The sequence below is a fragment of the Triplophysa rosa genome, linkage group LG15 (assembly GCF_024868665.1).
Source record: "Triplophysa rosa linkage group LG15, Trosa_1v2, whole genome shotgun sequence".
Lineage (NCBI taxonomy): Eukaryota > Metazoa > Chordata > Actinopteri > Cypriniformes > Nemacheilidae > Triplophysa > Triplophysa rosa.
Window position 1 is genome coordinate 23,681,062 of NC_079904.1, and position 20,564 is coordinate 23,701,625.

At 40.4% G+C, this 20,564-nt stretch overlaps 1 protein-coding gene across 2 annotated transcripts in view; it reads left to right on the forward strand.

Moving 5' to 3' along the window:
• Positions 1–18,306, forward strand: part of lrfn2b (leucine rich repeat and fibronectin type III domain containing 2b) — a 70,304-nt gene extending 51,998 nt beyond the window's left edge. For both annotated transcript variants that reach the window (XM_057352076.1, XM_057352077.1), the window contains 3 exons: positions 2,521–2,605; positions 8,203–9,599; positions 11,544–18,306. In XM_057352076.1, coding sequence (XP_057208059.1) covers positions 8,224–9,599; positions 11,544–12,513 — 2,346 coding nt within the window. In that variant the 5' untranslated portion in view covers positions 2,521–2,605; positions 8,203–8,223 and the 3' untranslated portion in view covers positions 12,514–18,306. The remainder of the gene's footprint in view (positions 1–2,520; positions 2,606–8,202; positions 9,600–11,543) is intronic.
• Positions 18,307–20,564: the final 2,258 nt, after the last annotated feature.

A 20,564-nucleotide genomic window follows, 5' to 3' on the forward strand; every position in this document is an offset into this window, starting at 1 on the left:
AAACTTGAATCTTTGACTCGGGTGTGTTACATGTTAGAGTGTCGTTCACTGGCCTTTACTGTTTAATGTTTGTGGTTTTATTGGCTTTGCAATGTGTCCTTACAAACATTTGTTTCTAAATTGTGGTGTTATAGAATGATTTGTGCGTCAATAAGCTGGTGTATTATGTTGACAGCCTGGTGTTGTGGGCTGCTCCTGGTGGAGAAGTCCAGGGACACTTTTTAGTCTCAGTCCGCCCCTAAATACCCCTGATCTAAAATCTGGATATACAAAACCTACATTGAGTTATAATATGAAAATGTAAGCAGACGAATGTGCTTTACTGTATACAGTACCTGTCACAGATCTGAAGACATACAGTCATCAGATCAGTTCAGCAGTCTGGGGTGTTTGTATGGGTGCTGTCCTCCAGAAAAGGTGATGTTTGTGGATGTAAAACATGTGTACCTCTGATGCTGATCTACAGCTGATGGAGGGTGAGGTCAAAGGTCATCAGGAATAATGCTGCAGTGACCTTGCGTTCAGAAGAGCAAGTCCACCTCCAGGAATCATTACTCTCATCACATCAATATTTCTGCAGTCTAAGATTCTCTTTACATCATCAAATGACTCCAGAATGTCACACAAACTAAACGCGACTGACAACAGTGGCGTTTTATGTTGGGTTGTGGTCAACTGGCACGTGTGAATGGCCATGGAAATTAGCCCAAACAGAGTTTAGAAACATATCAATCTTAATAGTACAAATGAAAATATAGACCACATCAGAAAACGTAAACGACGCCGATCCAACGCTGGTCCAGAAGAACTTCCTGTTTCAGTTTGTATGTGTATGTGTGTAAAACAAATGTTAAAAATGTCTGTATCATTTTTAGTGAATGAGATTGTTCTTAAAGAGACTTTGCATATTAGAAAATGGTTATATTCTCTCTTTTTTTACTGGTATAACATTAACGTTTGCACGATCTTTAAGAAAGAAAGAAAGACTTGTATCTTCAGAAGCATAGAGCTAAAGGGTATTATCTTGGATACACATGAATAAGTGTGACTGTCACAATATTCTAATGAAAGAGCTGAGCTGTGGTAAAGAGATGTCATTTCTCTTGAGCTCTCTCTCTTTAGCTTGTTCTGAAATCATCTGACAGGTGACACGGCGCTGTTGATCCAGCAAACTGTGCACCAATTATAGACTTTACGGGTGGACGGTCTTTATGAGAGAAAAGCCTTCTATTTTTAACGCTTCTTCTGTGTTAGTTGAAGCTTTCAACGCGATTCAGATCTTCAAGCCATTTCTGGCCCCGGCAAACATGCATTAAACTCTTATCAACAATCTATTTCTCACAGGACACAAACAACAATAGCACTCTGGAATAAGAAGGAATTTGCCTCGATTCATCTGATTGCGTCTAATCCTGTTCACACCTGTGAAAATCTCTATAATCACATTCATCACAAAACAACGAAGCTTGACATTAATCCCATCAAATCTGCCCTCACAGAGAGAGAGAGAGAGAGAGAGAGAGATGTTTTTGCTCAGGTGTTTCTCTTCCATAGCTCATTTAAGTAAACTTGATGAGAAATGTTTGCGTTCGTATCGAGATCTTCAATGATATTGACTTTTGATTGCAGACGAGACACATCTGAGCTCAGGTTGACATTGTTGACGTCTCTTCTCAAACTCTAATGACAGACACATTTGTGTGATTTCTGACTTGTTTCTCAGGAGAAATATCTGAGACACACGTGAGACTTAAGAAAAAGTGTCATCAGTATCGCATGATGTTTCACAAAACGGTTTGCACACCACATTGTGCTTGCGACAAGATGGTGTAGTTAAAAATGTGAAAAAGAGATACGAGTTTATTTTATTTCTTAAAATAAACAGGGATGCAGTGAAGGAGACCTCGGCACTTATTACCAGCTTAAAGTCCCCGTGAATAGGAAATTGCAATCGTTTTTACTTCCGCATTTTGACGCATTCCCGAGTGAAATGGAATTTTGAATGAGAAAAATAGTGGGCGTGGCTTTCGTCTTTCTCTGTGATTTGATTGGATGTATAAAAACAGCCGTTGCATTTTGAAATGGAACTGGCAGCAGACTGACAGTTGAAGGGGAGGAGTTAACAGATGCTCCGCCCAAGCCGTCTAACATACATCATTTAAGATGGATAGTCACTAGAGGGCAGCAGTGCATTTTCTGATTTGAACTGAAGATTATGAGGGCACACGAATTTTAAAAAGAGTACGACCCACAGTGATGAACTATTTACAATAAACGCTGCAATATTTCATGAAAAAAAAGACATTGTCATTTTAAATTACACTGGGACTTTAATGTATGAATAATGCCATTGTTACAAGGCTACTTATCAAATAACAGACATGAACGATTGTTTTAAGTGTAAATGATTTTTATTATGTGAGAAGTCATACACACCATAATAAAGCCATTATAAAAATAAAAATGTAATGATTTTTTTTAACTTTAATCCTGCTCACACCAGCTCTTGTTTCTCTTCAGGTATGTCATCGATGTTCAGCTGGAATCAGGAGGATTGTGAGACTTGATTGATAGGCTTCACCTATGGCAGAGCAGCAGAATACAGGTAAGAAAAAAGTAAAAATGAAATACGATACAAAAAGGTGGTCAGAGATGTTCGCTCGACACTGCGTCAGAGCTGACGATTGGGTAACACCTCAGGTGTGATGAGCGTGCATGTGCAGACACACACCTGAAAGACACACACCTGAAAGACCACCAACGCTTCTTCACGCTCAACCTCAGCAGACGGCGAACGAGAACAACGGAAATGATCTCTTGAGAAGAAAGCAGAACGGGAACAAAGCGCTTTCGTTTGAAAGTTCAATTTAAAGAGCGTGTCACAGATGAATCACGCGTGTCCTCCATCATCATCATCATCATCATAATAAAACAAGGACACGCAAGTGCTCACCTTCTAAATGTCATACATCCTTTCTTAAACGCACACACTCATCTTCCTGAAGAAGAGAAATCTGGGCTGGTGCTGATGCTGATGCTGATGACCCGGCATGCGCCGGTCACTGTTTCCTCATCGGCCAGTGAGATTGCTGTAGATGTACACGTAATTATTAGATTATTCAAACCCCATTCAATATGTAAATGTCGTTTCAAAGCCGAATCACTTTGGTTTCTATTCGCCATCCATCTTGAGTGACAGCGTCTTCCATGAAAGTCAAAGACGAGTGTTCTTCACAAATATTCAGTTTCCATGTGTTTTCCAAAGAAGAAACATAAGAGTGAATAAATGATGACAGACTTTATCCAGAGGTCACGGGTGCGCATTTGATCTTGTTGCTGTCTAGAGAAAACATTGCAGAGATCTGAATCGTGATTATGCGTTTGATGATTTTGTGTTTATTCTGTATGAGAGTTGGAGCACTTCAAAATGTCAGCGTGTGACGGTGAGAGATTACAGTGATGCCAGTGAAATCTTCAGCTCAATCTGCGTCACTCGCAGACGGAATCATTCTTAAAACTTCATTAGCGATGTGTCATCTCCGCCGTCTCCGCAGATCACGTTATGTTCGCTTCTTTGACTCCGCCGCTTCGCCTTCTTTGGCTTAGAGACGCGAGAGAGGCACAAATCCTCTGGAAAATTTCATCAGCGGGATGTCGAGCTGATCCGCCCTGTGTTAAAGCACCATGTCGCTTCCTTTTAAGAGAAATTGGCAATTGATTCCGCCGTAAAAAAAAAAAAAAGCGGAACGTTTGACGTTGAACAACGAGATTGAAGTGGATTAGTCAAAAAAAGACCATCTCGTTTTTTCTGTATTTGATTTGCGTGTTTGTGTGTGTTGAGGATTCAGATCGACCTGCTGCTCAATGCACGAAATCCTTTTCTTAATCATTTCAAGTAAAACAAAGCAACCATTAAACGAAATCAACTTTCTGCAGCCTGCCTCTCTATCGCCATCTCTGTTTACAGTGCAAAAGTGCGGTTTAATTCATGTGCTCATTCTAATGCCACATTAAAGGGATAGTTCACGCAAAACTGAAAACTCTGTCATCATTTACTCACCCTCATGTCATTTCAAACCTGCACGACTTTCTTTCTTCTGCAGAACACAACAGAAGATATTTTAAAGAATGTCGGTAAGTGGCTGTTTCTCTATCGCCGTCTCTGTTTACAGCGTAAAAGTGCAGTTTCATTTATGTGCTTATCTTAATGTGGAATCTTAATATAGTCAAGGATCAAACAAAGTGTCAAGAAGTGATCAATTCTATTACGTTCTATTCATGGATTCATAGTATCAGTGCTGTAGAAGTCATAGTAAAAGTCGTGAGCGTTTCTTGAGGTTATTATACGCTTTATGTCTGTAGGGTCACGAAGTTAAACTCCATTAACCTTTACTCACTCGCTCAGTCACAGAGATCATCAATTATCAAATACTCCAGTTCACATTTCTAATATGGGATTAAAGCCTTTTCATTCATATACAGTACAGTACATATAATTCCTCTCAGTTTTGTTCTGGATATCTGAGGACAGATAAGAGTATTAACATTACTGCTGTTGTCTCAGAGTACCAGTGACATGAACTGTTCTCGAGTCCGTATGACTGGGTGTAATGGAACCTTCCAGGTCGTGTACATCTGAATGTTTACTATATAGTGTGAAAATTAAAATGATTTAAACTTGAAAATAAAAAAAACCAAAAAGTGTTTTCACCATTTAAAAAACAAATGGACCGTACTTTTGAAAGTTTAGTGAAAGTCATATTTAAAATAATTTGGTAAAAATCAACTATATAAATAAATCATCCCTTACAAAGTTAACACATCACTCCGGCCCTGATTTCAGGAATCTTTCTATAAGGGAAACACGGGGAGGGGTTGGAGTTCCACCTCAAAGTGTAAAGGATTTTCATCTTTTATTCATGAAATAACCTCTAAACACTATGCACATTTCATACATACTTATGTGGCATTTTCTGCATCTGTGGTTTAAAATATCCAAAATGTCCCCAACTGGAATCTCGACCGCATCCAGCATAACAGCACATTTCTATAGTCTTCACTGGATGTTTAATAGATCAAATTCATTCAAACTTTGACTGAGGTGTTTTGATTTATTAAAAAGGACGTACTTAAGCCACGATATTAATTCAAGCGAGAGAAGCGTGTCTTGTTTCGTTCTGTCTGAATTCATATTTCTGATCGGTCAATCAACATTTTCTCCTCTTGTATGATTTTATATTTTACTGGGCTGTGTACAAAAAAAACACACAGACAAAACATGAATTTACCTCATTACTGACCGTTTTGTTTGTGTGTGTGTGTGTGTGTGTTTAAGTTTCTTTTGTTTTAAAGGGTGTTTTTGTCATTTCACACATAATCCATCTGGACAGCATGACAGACGTCTCTATTCAGATCTCTCGCCTTCCTGACAGTCATTTTCTGCGTTTGTTTACATTGGCTGAGCTGAAATGATGTCTTTAGAGCAGGTTTTGCCAGGAGGTTGTGAGGTTACAAAATAGCAGAATGACTGAAAAGGCTGACCTTTACCGTCACGCAAACGGACAGACTGAATTCTGCTGAATTTCAGCTCTCTAATAGTTTAGTTCTAGGAAAACTGGTTGTTTGTAGAGTCTTGAATTCAGGAAACCAATTTACTGAGCCGCGAGGAAAGCACGTATCAGAGAGAAAGAGAGCAAAATGGATTTTCATTTATTTCCTTGAAAAAGTCTGTCATCACTGTTAATAAAGGAGATCAGTGTTGATGATGTGCAGGTGCTTTTATGATATGATGGTACAGCTGTATTAAAGGATTCTCTCGTGACTCTGTTGATGTGCTAAACTCGGCTCATTTCCAGCAGATCTCAGCCGTCATGACACTGATGATAGAAAAGAAGCCGTTTCACGCGCTGTATGCACTCGTGCTGTCGACTGTGATGTGTAGTCCCAGGATCCTTTGCTTCTGTACATGTGATGTTAAGAGATTTGATTTCTTGATTGTGTTTTGGCAGAGAGGGCAGGAGAACATCAACTGTGTAGATGAAATAGCTGTATTTTTTCTGTCTCTTTTAGTGGATATTTTGAGAGTTAATGGATATGTTTGAATGTTAATGGAGGGAGAGACGGGAATAAGACCATATGTATTGACATCTCCAAGAGTAAACACATTTAGATGTCCAGAATGAAGTAGATTGATATAGATGGAGGGAAGGTGAACGTATTCTGAGTCATGGACCAAATTTGAGTGCAGTGGCTCTTTTTACGTGAAATCTAAATCTGAACTGTCTAGAGTGGAATTGTATCGGTTATAGTCAAAATGAAAGAATTCAAGTTTCTTTTTATCAATGTGTATGCTCAATGGCGAACTCTTACTGTTCTCTGATCTTATTGCGAAAGCCTTTACACATGAAGGGCCATCACTATGGCAACATAATTCAGTGTCATCTTATTCTTGTCCTTAAAGTGGCCGTAACAGTTTCAGCATATCTCACGTTAATCTAGAGTACTTACAGAATAGTATCGCACCCTTCAAATATCAGTAAAGTATTTAGTTTGATCACATTTATACAAGACAGATATAGCTGGACGATTATTTCTGAAAGCATACGACGCGTGCGGGGGGGATGGGGGGGGCGCAACTAAAGCACGTGCGCACCCATTGCCAACAAAACGCAGACATCAGTTTCACTTACCGCGTGCGGTTCATGTCCAGCATCTTTTACCGCTCCATCTATTAGTTTCAAACGATCTCCAAATCCAGCGTTATATCCACCATTTATATAACATCCATCACTCAAATGCAGTGAACAGCTCAACTACGCGAAAGTAGTGCTCCCTCTCTCTCCTGCACACAAGTGCTTTTCCGGGAGAATTGTCCAATAAGAAAAGTTGTTGCAAAACGGATTTTCATGTTCGAAAAAACTTTCCAAAATCTATACGAACGCTGGGGGGAGTGTATCGAACACAAAAATACCAAGTCATACGTCCAACTCGTATTTTGACAAGTTGACCATGTTAAGGATGAGAAGCCAGCATGTTTAACATTGTAAAGAAGTCAGAATGCATGACACACCGTTGCACCACCCCTTTAAGGTCGATCGCTCTCTGGGAAGATTCCATCAGAGCCTAACTGACACACAAACACTGCTCAAGAGAACTGTACAGCAGCGATGTGAAGTGAAGTATGAATGTGAAGTGAGATTTAAATGTGAAAGAGAATGAATGAGAATTAAGTGTGCATGTGAACTAAGTGTAAAGTGAGTGTGAATGTGAATGTAAAGTTAAGCAAGTATGAACGTGAAATGGCATCAATTGTGATGAGTGCATGAATAATAAGTGAGTGTGACGTATGTATGTGGTGTGTTTGTGCAAAATGTGAATGTGGCGTGTAAATGTGAATGTGGAGCAAGTGTTAATATGAAGTAATGTGTATGTGAAGTGAATGAGATGAGATGAGAATCAATGTGTAATAATGGCAGGAGATTGGAATTGTAATGTTCATTTTGTACTGGATTGTAATGGCGTCTCAAGATTGCTAAAGAATTCAATTTGATTGATGTGTGCAGAAGTATAAACCAAGCATCCAAATATAAATGTGTCAAAATATTACATTCTACTGTAACATGAGCATTATATAATGAGATGCATTTTCTTCATATGCAAATATTTGTGCAGACACTTTCGGGTTTCACACATTCTGCATCTGTGGCACATCGAAGCTTCCATAAAACAACATTCACACTGTACTGTGTGTGAGAGCAGCTCTATTTTTGCCGCACATTACACGCTTGTTTCAGCCGAACATATCATGAAAATGCACTGGAACATGTAATGGAGCAACATTAAGTAATCAAGTAAACTACTCACTCACCCATTGGTCCAGAAAAACATTGAAATGAAACAACAAATTTAGAAATTTTTCATCATAAGAACTTGATCCAAAGGCATTGGCCTTTTTCTTTTGTTTATATATATATATATTTAGGGCTTTTACTATAGAGCGTACATGAAAGCACTGGGCTGAGATAGGGGAGCAGGTTCGGCCATGGACTCAAACTCTGGTCGCCGTGAGCACATTGACGCTATATGTCGGCACACTAACCACAGGGCTATTGGCGCCTACGGCTTTTTCATGGTTAAAATCAAAAATGATTCTTCATATCAAGAATCTCAAAACTGATTATTTGTTGTTTATTTGTCTTTCAGGTCCTTTTGTGTGAATCTACCATGGACCACATGCTCTATCAGCTGCTGGTCCTGGGTATGGCTGCAATGATGACCCATGCATGCCCCAAATACTGCACGTGTCAGAACTTATCCGAGTCCCTGGGGACCTTATGTCCAGCTAAAGGCTTGCTCTTCGTACCGCCTAATATTGATCGCAGCACCGTGGAGCTCCGCTTAGGGGGAAACTACATCCTCCGGATAACGCAGCAAGCCTTTGCCAACATGACGGATTTGGTGGACCTTACGCTCTCCCGCAACACGATAAGCTACATCCAGCCGTTCTCCTTTGGCGACCTGGAGACCCTCCGTTCTCTCCACATGGATAATAACCGTTTAGTAGAGTTGGGTCCAGATGACCTGCGAGGGCTGGTCAGCCTACAGCATCTCATCCTCAACAATAACCAATTGGGTCGCATCTCTGAGAGGGCGTTTGAAGATCTCACGGCGTCGCTCGAAGATCTGGACTTGTCCTACAACAATCTTAATGCCTTGCCCTGGCATTCGGTCCGACAGATGGTCAAATTGCACCAGCTAAGCTTGGACCACAATTTGTTGGATTACATCCCTGAGGGCACGTTTGTGGATTTGGAGAGGCTGGCCCGCTTGGACCTCACCTCTAATCGGCTTCAGAAACTTCCTCCAGATCCCATCTTTGCCAGGGCACAGGATTCCGAAGGGATGACCACACCGTTCGCTCCTCAACTTTCACTAAGCATCGGAGGGAATCCGCTTCACTGCAATTGTGAACTGCTTTGGTTTCGGCGACTGGAGCGAGAGGATGACCTGGAGACCTGTGCCTCTCCTCCAGGTCTGAAGGGACGCTACTTCTGGAGCATTCGGGAGGACGAGTTTTTGTGTGAGCAGCCATTGATTACTCAACACACCCACAGGATGCTGATTCTGGAGGGGCAGACCGCCAGTCTACGGTGTGAAGCCATTGGAGATCCCACCCCGACCATACATTGGGTCGCCCCCGATGATCGATTACTCGGCAACTCTTCCCGCACTGTGGTGTACCGCAATGGCACCCTTGAGATCCTGATAACCACATCGAAGGACTACGGGACCTTCACCTGCATTGCGGCCAACCTGGCCGGTGAATCCTCTGCTTCGGTGGAGTTGTCCATTATTCAGCTACCCCACATAAGCAATGGTACTGGACAAGCCACACAACCCAAGTCCCGCCTGTCAGACATTACGGGCACCTCCAGGACCAGTAAAGGCACACCGAAGAGCCAACCAGAGAAGACAGTGTCTGTGTCTGAGGTGACCGCAGTCTCTGCTTTGGTCAGGTGGTCTGTCAACAAGGCGGCTCCCAAAGTAAAAATGTACCAGCTACAGTACAACTGCTCAGACGATGAGGTCCTCATCTACAGGTACAAAACAGTGACGTTTCCTTCATACAGTATTTACATTAAAACGAACGTCTTTCATTTCATAGAAGAATACTGATCTAGTTTTACACAGCTTATCTTAACACTAGATTGAGTTTGATTTCACAGACAGCTTGGTCGGTTGCTGAGGTGAACCAGCAAACTGCATGAGGTATCATTCGTCTGAACCAGAGGGTTCCGCTAGGGCTGGGCTAAGGGGGCATTTGGAAGCCCCAAATGTTTTCAGTAAAGTTCAGTTCAGTATTGTTTTTATTTTCATGCCTATACAAATCCCCTGAGGGCCGTTCACATTTCGCATCTTTTGTTCGTTCTTTAGTTTAGATAGAGTGAGGCAGTCACGGTCTTCACAGCGAGCACGGCTCATGGCTGCTTAGCAACAACAGATGCAACGAGAGCTTTCACAAGTGCTGGTGATGTTCTGTGCATGTACAGTTTTGGTGGTGAATGCACAATAACAAACATAACAACAATATTCATATAATGGTAAAGTGTTAATTCTTGCACTCCCGGGGGCGATGGAAGGGATAGCATCGAAATTTGGTACAGGAAACATATGGGATAGATATCCAGGGCAAACATAAAAAGTGTTATTTGATAAATATAGGCCGTTTACTTGCTTCTGAAGAATTGTCTTCAGTGAATACTGCTGGATGATTTGTTTTGTTGTTTACATAACATGTTGAGTTTGTCTGAATTGTAGCTGTCTGCAGGGATTTGTCCTTCATCCTTCACTGTCATCATGATTGATATGTAGACAAACAACATGGTGTCCTCTGTGACTCTCTCTCTCTCTCTCTCCTGATTACTTTTCTCTTTATCTCTACTGTATTCCCACACTCAGGGATTCTGAGGTTTTATGGGCGGATAGTATGTCAATCCTCTGCTCGCTCGCTGATGAAGTAATAGTATATTACAGCGGATGAAACAATGTAGTGTGAGGCCGAGAAACCCAACAGGGAGAAAATCCAATTACTTCTGCCATTTAAGCCATTCATATCAGCAAAAAAGCTGTACTGCTAAGTTCATGGCCTGTAATTCTGCGTGCTTCCTGATACGCACACATTCTGCTGGTGTGAGAAAAGACTCGCAGAAATTGGGCGGTTTCCTCATAATGTCTAAATGAGCTGCTCCGAGGAAACTACATAAACAAGCTCTCACGGTAGCCGAGATAAGCAAACAAGATTTATAATCCTCATGCTTTCAAGCTACCGTCAGGCCAAATGAGGGCAAGTGTGCAAATGTGTGCCAGACCGTTCCCAAATACCTTTAAACAAATTTCAGCAAAACTCTGGGCGCGAGTCACAAAATATTCATTTATTCCCTTTTAGAGAATTGAATAAAATGTGAAATATATACATTTGTTTCTCTCTCTCTCTCTCTTCTGCGCAATCACTATGTTGATGTATTTCTGAATATGTGTCTGGGATATCAGCTGCCATCTGCTGGTGGTAACAGCACAGATGGGTTGAAGAAAAAGCAAATCACTGTTGGCTGTTAGTTCAGGAAAGAAGTTTTTGTTAAAATAGAGAATTGTAGTTTGCTTCAGTGAGGAGAATAAAACATTATTTGAGCTTTGACTGCAGATAAGCACAAACAGCTTTATATAACCGTACATTTAATCTAGAAAGCTTACTGCAAAAAAAATTCTTTTCAGGTTTTAAAGCATCTTTCCATGCTGCCTGTCTGTGTGAATGAATAATAATAATAATATGTATTTGTTTTGTACTTTGTATATATGAAATGAAGCTCTATGTGCTTCAAACAATAAATGAAAGCGTAAAAACAAACGATATGATACAACGTCAGTATGATCAATACTCAGAAACCAATACACTCACGATCGGCTTTATAAAGAAATGACTCAACTCATCACTCTTATCAATGTAATGTGTTACCTCAAAACTCATTCTGTGTCTGTGTTCCCAGGATGATTCCCGCCTCCAGTAAGGCATTCCATGTCACCAATCTAGTGTCTGGGACCCGCTACGACCTGTGTGTGCTGGCGGTGTGGGACGACACAGCCACCACTCTCACTGCCACTAACGTGGTGGGCTGCGTGGAGTTCTACACCAGAGACGAGTACCCTCAGTGCCAGGCTCTACACGGCCAGCTGTTGGGCGGCACCATGATCCTGGTGGTGGGCGGAGTGATCGTGGCCACGTTACTTGTGTTTATCGTCATCCTCATGGTGCGCTTTAAAGCAGGGGCTGGCGACGAGCTCCTCACCACCAAACTGAGCGATGTCGGTGAAACGTACTCGCAAAGCAACGGAGGGAGGCTGGGACAGAACGGGGTGCCTCTGCCGGTGCCCAAGGCTAAAGCGAGCGCACGGGACAAAGCGGCAGAATTCAGGTGCGGCTCGCTTCAAAGCAGCTTGTCCTCTTCCTCAACATCGTCCTCCTCATCCTCAGGTTCGGCGGACGCCACTTCCTACAGCCCCAACAGAGCTCTCGCAAACATCTGGAGGTCTGCGCCTCCTAAGCCCCGCGGGAACATAGACCAGCTTCTGGGAGCCTTTACTTCTCTAGAGCTTCGCGGCCCGACCAAGGAGCCGGCTTCGTCCGGAAGCTCTGTCCCCGTGGCTGCCGCTCCCGCTGCAGCGCCCCCTACCGACAAGGAGCCTCTGTTGGGCCGGACACTGGACTCGCGGCTCAGCCGGTTGCTCATGTTGCCGCTGGACTCTAAACCGAAGAGGAGCCACTCGTTTGACATGGGCGACTTCACCGTGTCCACGGCGCAGCGGCTGCGCTCGTATCCGCGCAGGGTGAGCAGCATCTGGACTAAGCGCAGTCTGTCTGTGAAAGGGATGTTACTGCAGTGTGATGAGGAGGGAGAGGCCGGAGGGAGTAAAGGAACCACAGAGAGCTCCGAGTGGGTTATGGAGAGTACTGTATAGGCCACGTACACACTGCAGCTAAATAAATTAGCCAGTGACAACCGTATTTACATTAAACCACACAGTGAGTCCTAATGCCGGGTTCAGACTGCACAATATTTTTGTTTATTCCATAGTTGAGGCTTGTCCACACGGGACGATAATCGCGCACGCTTATCTCCTACGTTTAACGCCTCATGACTAAACAAAGGGAGCCAATGTGAGTGTGTACACCGACACGCAAAACGCCAGGCGTAAAAGTGTCATTTAAAAAAAAAGCCTCAGGCTAGTTTTTTGGTTTGACGCGCCAGATTAAAAACTGGCCGACCAATGAGATTGGTGCTTTTGTTCACATGCCTGGAGCTGCTGAAGTTACAGTGAAACACGACTTGGAGGAGCTCAAGCACAAAACGGTCTTGCCGAGCACACATTGATACCAACGACGAAGAGGAAGTAAATAGACGAAAGATGCATCAAAGCAAGATGAATTCTTCTTCTGTGTGACAAGCGAGTGTCAGAAGCACAAAGTTGCGCAGCGCCACCTTGTGTACCGGGGTATTTCTGTTTTTCATTAAGCACAATCTACGTCAGGGAGTGAATTTGCACGTTCACTCATCTCATTGCCAGTAAAAATCGCTTGGGTATGAACGTCGAAAAACGCTGGCGATAAGCGCACACAATTATCGACCCAGTGTGGACAAGCCTATAGTGTGTCAGATTTTGACTCTTTAATTCCAGTAGTGTCATATCTAGTAGCCCCTTGAGGAAACATTGTAGAGGCGGGAGAATTGTTACTAAAGCTTCATGATCTTTTTCCTCGATTGCTTAATTGCCACCAATACCATCATCTCGCTTTCGTTTCGGAATGTTTGAAAGCTACGTGAACAAGAGCTTGTGTGCTCATCGATCAACATCTCCAGTGGAGAATCAAAAAATGAAACATGCAAGTCTTTCTGTTGAGATGTCAGTTGTCGTACACTATGAAACACTATGTGAGTTAAATCAGTCTTGTGTCCCGACCGCCGATGTTGTTCACGAATCATCACGACACCCAACGTTACAAACAGATGGTGCCCAAAATCAGGGGATATTGTGTAGTCTGAACCCAGCATAAAGCAAACGAAACACCTAGAGATGCACCGATATATCGGCCAATAATCGGTATCAGCCGATAAAAGCAATTTTTCATATTATCGACCGATAGTTTAAAAACAGCCGATAATCAGAGCCGATATAACCTGTCAATCAAAAGAGGACAGGAAAAATCCAATGAATTTGTGCTCTGTATATAGAAAATGTTAAGATACATCACCAGTTTGATGCTCGATATTAACAGTCATTTTATGAACTAATAACATTCAGAAAGTTAAGAGATTCATTTCATCTTCAGAATCGATTTTGGCAGATATCACGCTGAATAATCGGTATCGGTGGAGAAATTTAGTATCGGTGCATCTCTAGAAACAACATATCGCTGTTGTCCTTCTGAAACCTCTTATCTCTGTATTGCTTGATTTTTTTGCCACAAATCATTATTATTATAATTTTGTCACTGGGTTTTACAAACATCTAGCCAATAAAAAGTATGTAAGTATTAAAAAGTACAGTGTTTTTCCATTTGCTAAAAAACACATCTCTGAGTTTCAGAAAGACAGCGACGATATATTACACAAGCAATACATTACATTACATACATAACAATGAGTTCTGAATCTCTCCATCATAGTTTCTGCTTTTCAATGTCAGTTAACTCACTCATGTTAATAATTCTGTTCACACAGAGAAGTGCTTCTCAGTCTGGTGCTGGGGATCATTTTGTCTCTGATCCAACATCAGATTAAAGAGATTTACTACAATAAATAAGAGCGGTTGTCACAAAAAACCTGGTTGTGTGTATGTGGCCATCGATTTCATCCTGCATGATTCTTTTTAAAGTCTCTGGAGTCTCACGTTTATTTTTTGCCTTGCCATATTCAGAACAGATATCTAGTCCGCATCAGTCACAAGCTGTGGCCGGGTGTTTTGAGTGTGTGTGTGTGTGTGTGTGCATGTGTGTGTGTCGTTTTATGTCTGAAACACAGTTTTAATGAATGTGGATGAAACTCTTGCCGTTTTTCACGGCTGCTCTGTGGATCAAAGAACATAAACAGGAAATGTTTTTTCTCTCGAATGACCATACCAACGGTCTCCCCAAAGAACAACATAAATAAACACTGAATATCTCTGATCTTCTTGTCCGCCGGTTTATATGTGAAATGAATTTAAAGCTTTTATATTTTGTATCTTGTTGGTCAAACACTTTTAATGTCACACTTCTTTCCAGAACTTTCTCTCCCTCACCTGCTTTTACCACCTGGTTTTCTTCTTGAGAAATTCTGTGTATATTTCAATGAATCTTCAAATATTTGAAGTGGGTTGTGATGTTCTTGTATATTCCTGTATTTACAAAGAAAGACGCATTATTAATGAAAATGGGCTGATGTGTGAAAAACGTCTGTTGTCATTTTGATTCAATTAACAATGAAAATGAACCTTTTAAAGCGTTTTTGTGTTTGACTGTCATCTCAGATCCGCTTCACATCACGTACACACTGCGCTTACAAACGGTTGTCACTTATCAAAACACCTTTATTAATGTGCAACAGCAGTAATTGTTTCACAGCAGAAGACGTAAAATCAACAAAATGTCCCATTTTTTGTGATCTGTCATAATAAGTAACAAAAGATAAATGATACGTATCTTATTAACCCTAATTTAATTACAACGCCGATCTAAAAATGTTTACAACGATGCAGATGCCGCACACGTGATGGAGTGATCTGTATGAATTCGTCTCAATTGCAGCGTCACTAAAGTGCCAAGCACATATATGTGAAGCAAATCCCAATGTATTACACGAGATTGGGGTAAATTGTTTTGCAGTTCTTGTAATAAAATGTAGGATGACAAAAAAAAAGATCTCCGCGGTAGAAAACATCTGCGCTTGCCGCCTGTCAGCGCTCCAGTACTGAAACGCGCTCTCTGTCTGCTTACGCTTGAATGCTACAAATACACATTATTGTGTCAAAATGTCCGTCTTGGCGAGTATTTGTATGGATCTTATTGGCTCTACTGTAGGTCATAAAGTGACAGCGGCATGCTACTGTATCTGTGTCCTTAATGTTTATCAAACAACGGCAAACAAACAAAAAACAATTTGAGCAATTTGAAAAAAGATCACAAAAAACAATAATGAAATCCTGGTGGGACTGAATAAAAATAAATGATGCACACTTCATCAAAGCTCAGCGGTATGTACATGTTTGGAGAACTTAAAGGAACAGTTCACCCAAAACATGCCGCTAAAGGTTACACAATGGTGCTTTGAGATGTAATTCTGATCTGTTGGTTCTGGTTTTGTTTGTTTCTGCTTCTGAACTGTAGTTGTGCTTGAAAACCAGCACAAATAAAACTGTAGAGATAACATCAATAACATCTATTGATGATGCTCTCTGTGATATTCTGAGAGTCACACATCTGATCACTTTCGTAGGTGATTTCACATCTCACGTCACGTGATTTGAGGGACGCTGCGGGAAGTCTTTCTTCGAGTCACGTGTGTTTTTGTTTGATTCACGGGTGTGGCTCAGAGGAACCGTTAATGATTTAGTGGCTCTGTTTTCAACCTTTTTAAGTATTAATGATGTGTTGATGCATTTTATTCGTGTTGTTGTATCTCAACAGATCTTACACGGCATTTACGTACATTCACTCCACTGTATTTGCTTTTAATGTCCCTTCATGTTCAATTAAACCATTTAAATTTGATGCATTTGATAAAAAACAGACAAAGCGCTAAAAAGTATTTATTGAACAAAATAATTTGGCAAATTAAAGCATGTCTGGGAGTATGGGCTTAATTACAATATACAAAAAAGCTCAGAGAATATAAAGGAAGTAGACTTTTAAATTGTTTTTTTCTACAGCAGTCATTCTACTGACGTTTTGCTCACGTGTTGTTTGTCATTTTTCAAAACATACTACAGATTTTCATTAAATGATCTTTATGATTTGGAAGGATGTCATAAAGGTTTAAAAACAAATGAGGATACGTTTATTTTTGTTCATGTTAAATGAAAGTCGAGTAAGGTGCATTTCATGCATCACAATGTACAGTACCTTCAACATCCTTCATACCACAGCAGCCCCTTCAGAAATATTGTATTTTTCGTTTGCCAGAACACTTTGTAAGTGAGCAGTGTTTTTCCCCATGAAGTCCATTAAAGAGCAGTTTGTGTTTGTTTGTTTCATGCCTCAGGTACAGGTGTTCTCATTCTGTGTCATGACGGCCTGAAGGGAGCTGATGATAAATGAAGCTCCGCTTCCGCTCGTGCTCTGTGAGTTTCCTCACTGTCTTATAAAACAGGTCACAAACACTCCTCTGTTTCCCGTGTCGTGACCTGCGCTAACACCTGTGTGATTTATCGAGTGGACATGCGTTCATTATTTTGGAGAGTTTTTAGAAACGGCTCTGGAGGATGCAGTTGCAGAACATGTGTGTGAAACTAAAACAGGATGCCCGCTGTTACAGTCTTAAGTTAACACGGAGTCTGTGTTAAAGGAATAGTTCACTATAAAATTAAAATTCATGTGTGTTGATTTCTTCTGTTGAAAACAAATTGAGGCTTATGAGGAAAGCTTTCCAGGGTTCTTATCCTTATAATGGACTTCAACGGGGGGCTGTTGTTTAAGGTCCAAAGCGAAATATTTATGTTTAAAAAGTATATCATTTTTGAGTTTTCTTGGAAAATGACTAATTGTTTCGCTATAGACAACACCCTTATTCATCGGCTGGTGTCGTGTAGAGCCTTTTGATGTGATGTGGGTGAGTGAATTTTCATGAAAATGTAATTTTGTACTGAACCACTCCTTTAAGTGAATATAAAGAAAATGCACTAAATGAATGAAAGGGTGCGTCTTAATCAGCTCACGAGTCAATCATAACATGAACGCAAAAAAGCAGGCTACTTGATTTAAATGAAAAAGTCTACTTTCTTTGTACTTGAAATTACACTTATGCTTCATGTTCACAAGTACATTAGGTCTGTGCTATACGCACTCAATCTTTTATCTTAACTTGTCATCGACGCGCATGCCAAACTTCCGCAATTTTGTTTCCTTGTGGGGTTCAGACACAAGATACATTAAACTTGCTGAAAAATGAAATATTTGATAAATGTTTGAAAGTGTATTTCTGTGGTTTATGGAGAAATCTGCTGTAGACACAAATATTAGTGAAAAATATTACATTTAAGTGTAAAGCGCCGTTTGAAATGTTGTGATGAAACCGCTCTGCTCTACCAAACATGGCTTTGTTGCACATATAAAGGCTTTATATTATTTGTGCAACAAAGCCATATTGGGGATTTATTTGGTCATTTTGTATCCATATAATGATCCCCCTCTAGGGTGACCACCCGTTGTGCCGCACAGCATTTTCACCCCTTGTCCCGCACGTCGCATATTGAGAAAATGTGCCGCAGTTTCATCAGTCTGTTGGTTTTTTGTTATCAACACGTTCTTTAACCCGAAACGCACATGAGACGCTTGTTTGCGCCATTGAACTATTGAACTATCTAACAGCTCTGTGTCACGGTGCACTCCGGTGTCCAACGAGCTCATACAAACGCAACTATGTTTTAAAGCCTGACTTTTATCCAGTGTATGAGAAGAAGAAGGCAGTGATTTCAGTCATCAAGAGGCTGTGACGTCTGTCAGTAGATCATGTCAACTTGCCGAATAAAAACTCACTAAAACATCAAACTGTGTGGCTTTGAAACTGTGTTTAGCCTATAGGTTGTGGTTAGCGTATTAAAATCAAAATTATTTGCAAATCATTAAATGCATTATTTAACAATTATACATTTTAAAAGAGAAACTCTTTTTCATTATTTGTTTGTTCTTCATTCATTTAGTTTTCTCTTTTTGAGAAGATCTTCAAAGTTGACAAAATGATAACTCCGCCTCTGTTCTGTGCTCAAAATTTAAAGAGACAGTGAACCTTAAATTGAAATCGCCATTCAATTTGTGTATGTTACATAACATTTGATCTATGCCTTAATTATGTTGTAGTTGGAATGGACTAAATAACAAATTATTTTTATAAGATAAAAAAATTATATACATTTTTTTCATTCCGTTATTATATCAGTTTCGCGCTACCTTTCAATGGTGTCCCACATTGTCCCACACAAACGGATTACCTGTCCCACATTTGGTTTGTTGGGTGGTGGTCCCCCTATCCCCCTCAAATTTAAAGTTTTATGCTTTTAGTGTACATTTTTAGGATTTAATATGCATCTTGGTGCTTCCATCTACCATGTTTTAATGCAAGAGAAAATATGCTGATGGAAAGAGTAGCTGAAGGGATTTAAAGGATAACTCTTCATTTGTTACAGAGCAATACTGCCCCCATGTGGTAAAAATATGGATTACTTCTTTAATCATATAGTTTATTTGTCAAATGTACAGATGTCAGTGACATGTACCTTGAAATGCTTTTTGTGAAGGCAGTACAATACAATAAGATAAAATAAAGAACAAAGTGAGTATAATTAAATATAAAAAGATAATGCAGAAATATAACAATTATTAATAACATAATTTAATGTATTGGGGGCCAAATTATAAAGGTATTTACAATAAAATCAAATTATTAATTATTGTAATCTTCAATTAATTATAACACCATCTATATTTTAACAATCTTTTCAGAGGCCAATTAAGAAAGCAAACTGAAACTAAAATTTATCATCCATCAAAAATATTTACACCTCTTCGATTATTTTAATGATTTGCGTAGTAGGCTACAGAAGACAGGTTGTCCAACACTAATAAGCTAATAGGTCCGTGTATCATCTGATCATTTGATTATTCCATTCAATATAACAAACGGAAAAAGACAAAAACAGTCGATATTTCGTTTTTCTGTAGGCACAAAAATAAGAAAACGATGTTTTTATTTTTATTTCAGCTTGAAAAGGGAAATCCAATAAATAAATGAACCAAAACGAAATAACGACCCTAATTATAGTTTTTTCATTTTTGGGCAATTTCCAACGGGCTCCTGCGCGCGCGCACGCTTTGCGCACGCGCAATGTACAGCCGCTTACCGGGATCAAGTGCATGCGAACTTGCGAAGCTCGAAATGGAAATGAATGCATTTGGATATGCTTCGTTTGTACTTTTCACTCCCACTAAAAGAGTCACACTGAGAGAGGAGGACATGACATAGCATTATTGCTTTTAATGTGTGACATTTAAGTGAACAATTAAGTAGCCACAGCTGGCTTGCAGCAGCAAGGTGTAAATCCATAAATTATACAATATAGACAAGCTCAATGAAGATGGAGACACAGAAGGTCACAGCGTAAATAAATCTAGTAGCAGACTTATTGCAAGGTGTTTTCAGTGCATATAATCCATGTATCCTTGGCTTTGTTTATACCTCCTCGTCTCAACGGCTATCGTGGCCCATGGTTGCTTCGCGACGACAGACGCCAGGAGAGCCCAAAACCAATGTGAGCAAAATGACATAAATCTGATGCATCATAGTTGACCCTTTAGAGACGGGTTCAGACTGCACGGGCTTCGATTATATCAGGAGTAGGCCTTACTGGACATATAAGTAGATTTATAAAAGCGCCTTAGAAAAAACATAACTTGTGTGTATCTTGAGAAAAACAATGGGATTGATATATTTTACTGTACTACAATTGGATACGTTAGTGCAAGTTGTTGTAAGACTGCTCAAACATGCATTTTATTCTGGTACTATAGATCCTGTCTGAGAAACTGAGCCTAATAAAACGAAACTAAAACTGTACCCAGATAGCACAATCCATCTGGTTTACGTCTATTTGACGTCTGCATTTACATCTGTAAGACATCTACAATACATAGTTTGCTCATCTGCAATACATCTCGGAGACGTCTGAACGTCTGTAATACGTCTGCTAAAGATCTGGAGATCTGCTGCAATACGTCTGCTAAAGATCTGGAGATCTGCTGCTTAAAAACATCTGCTAAACAT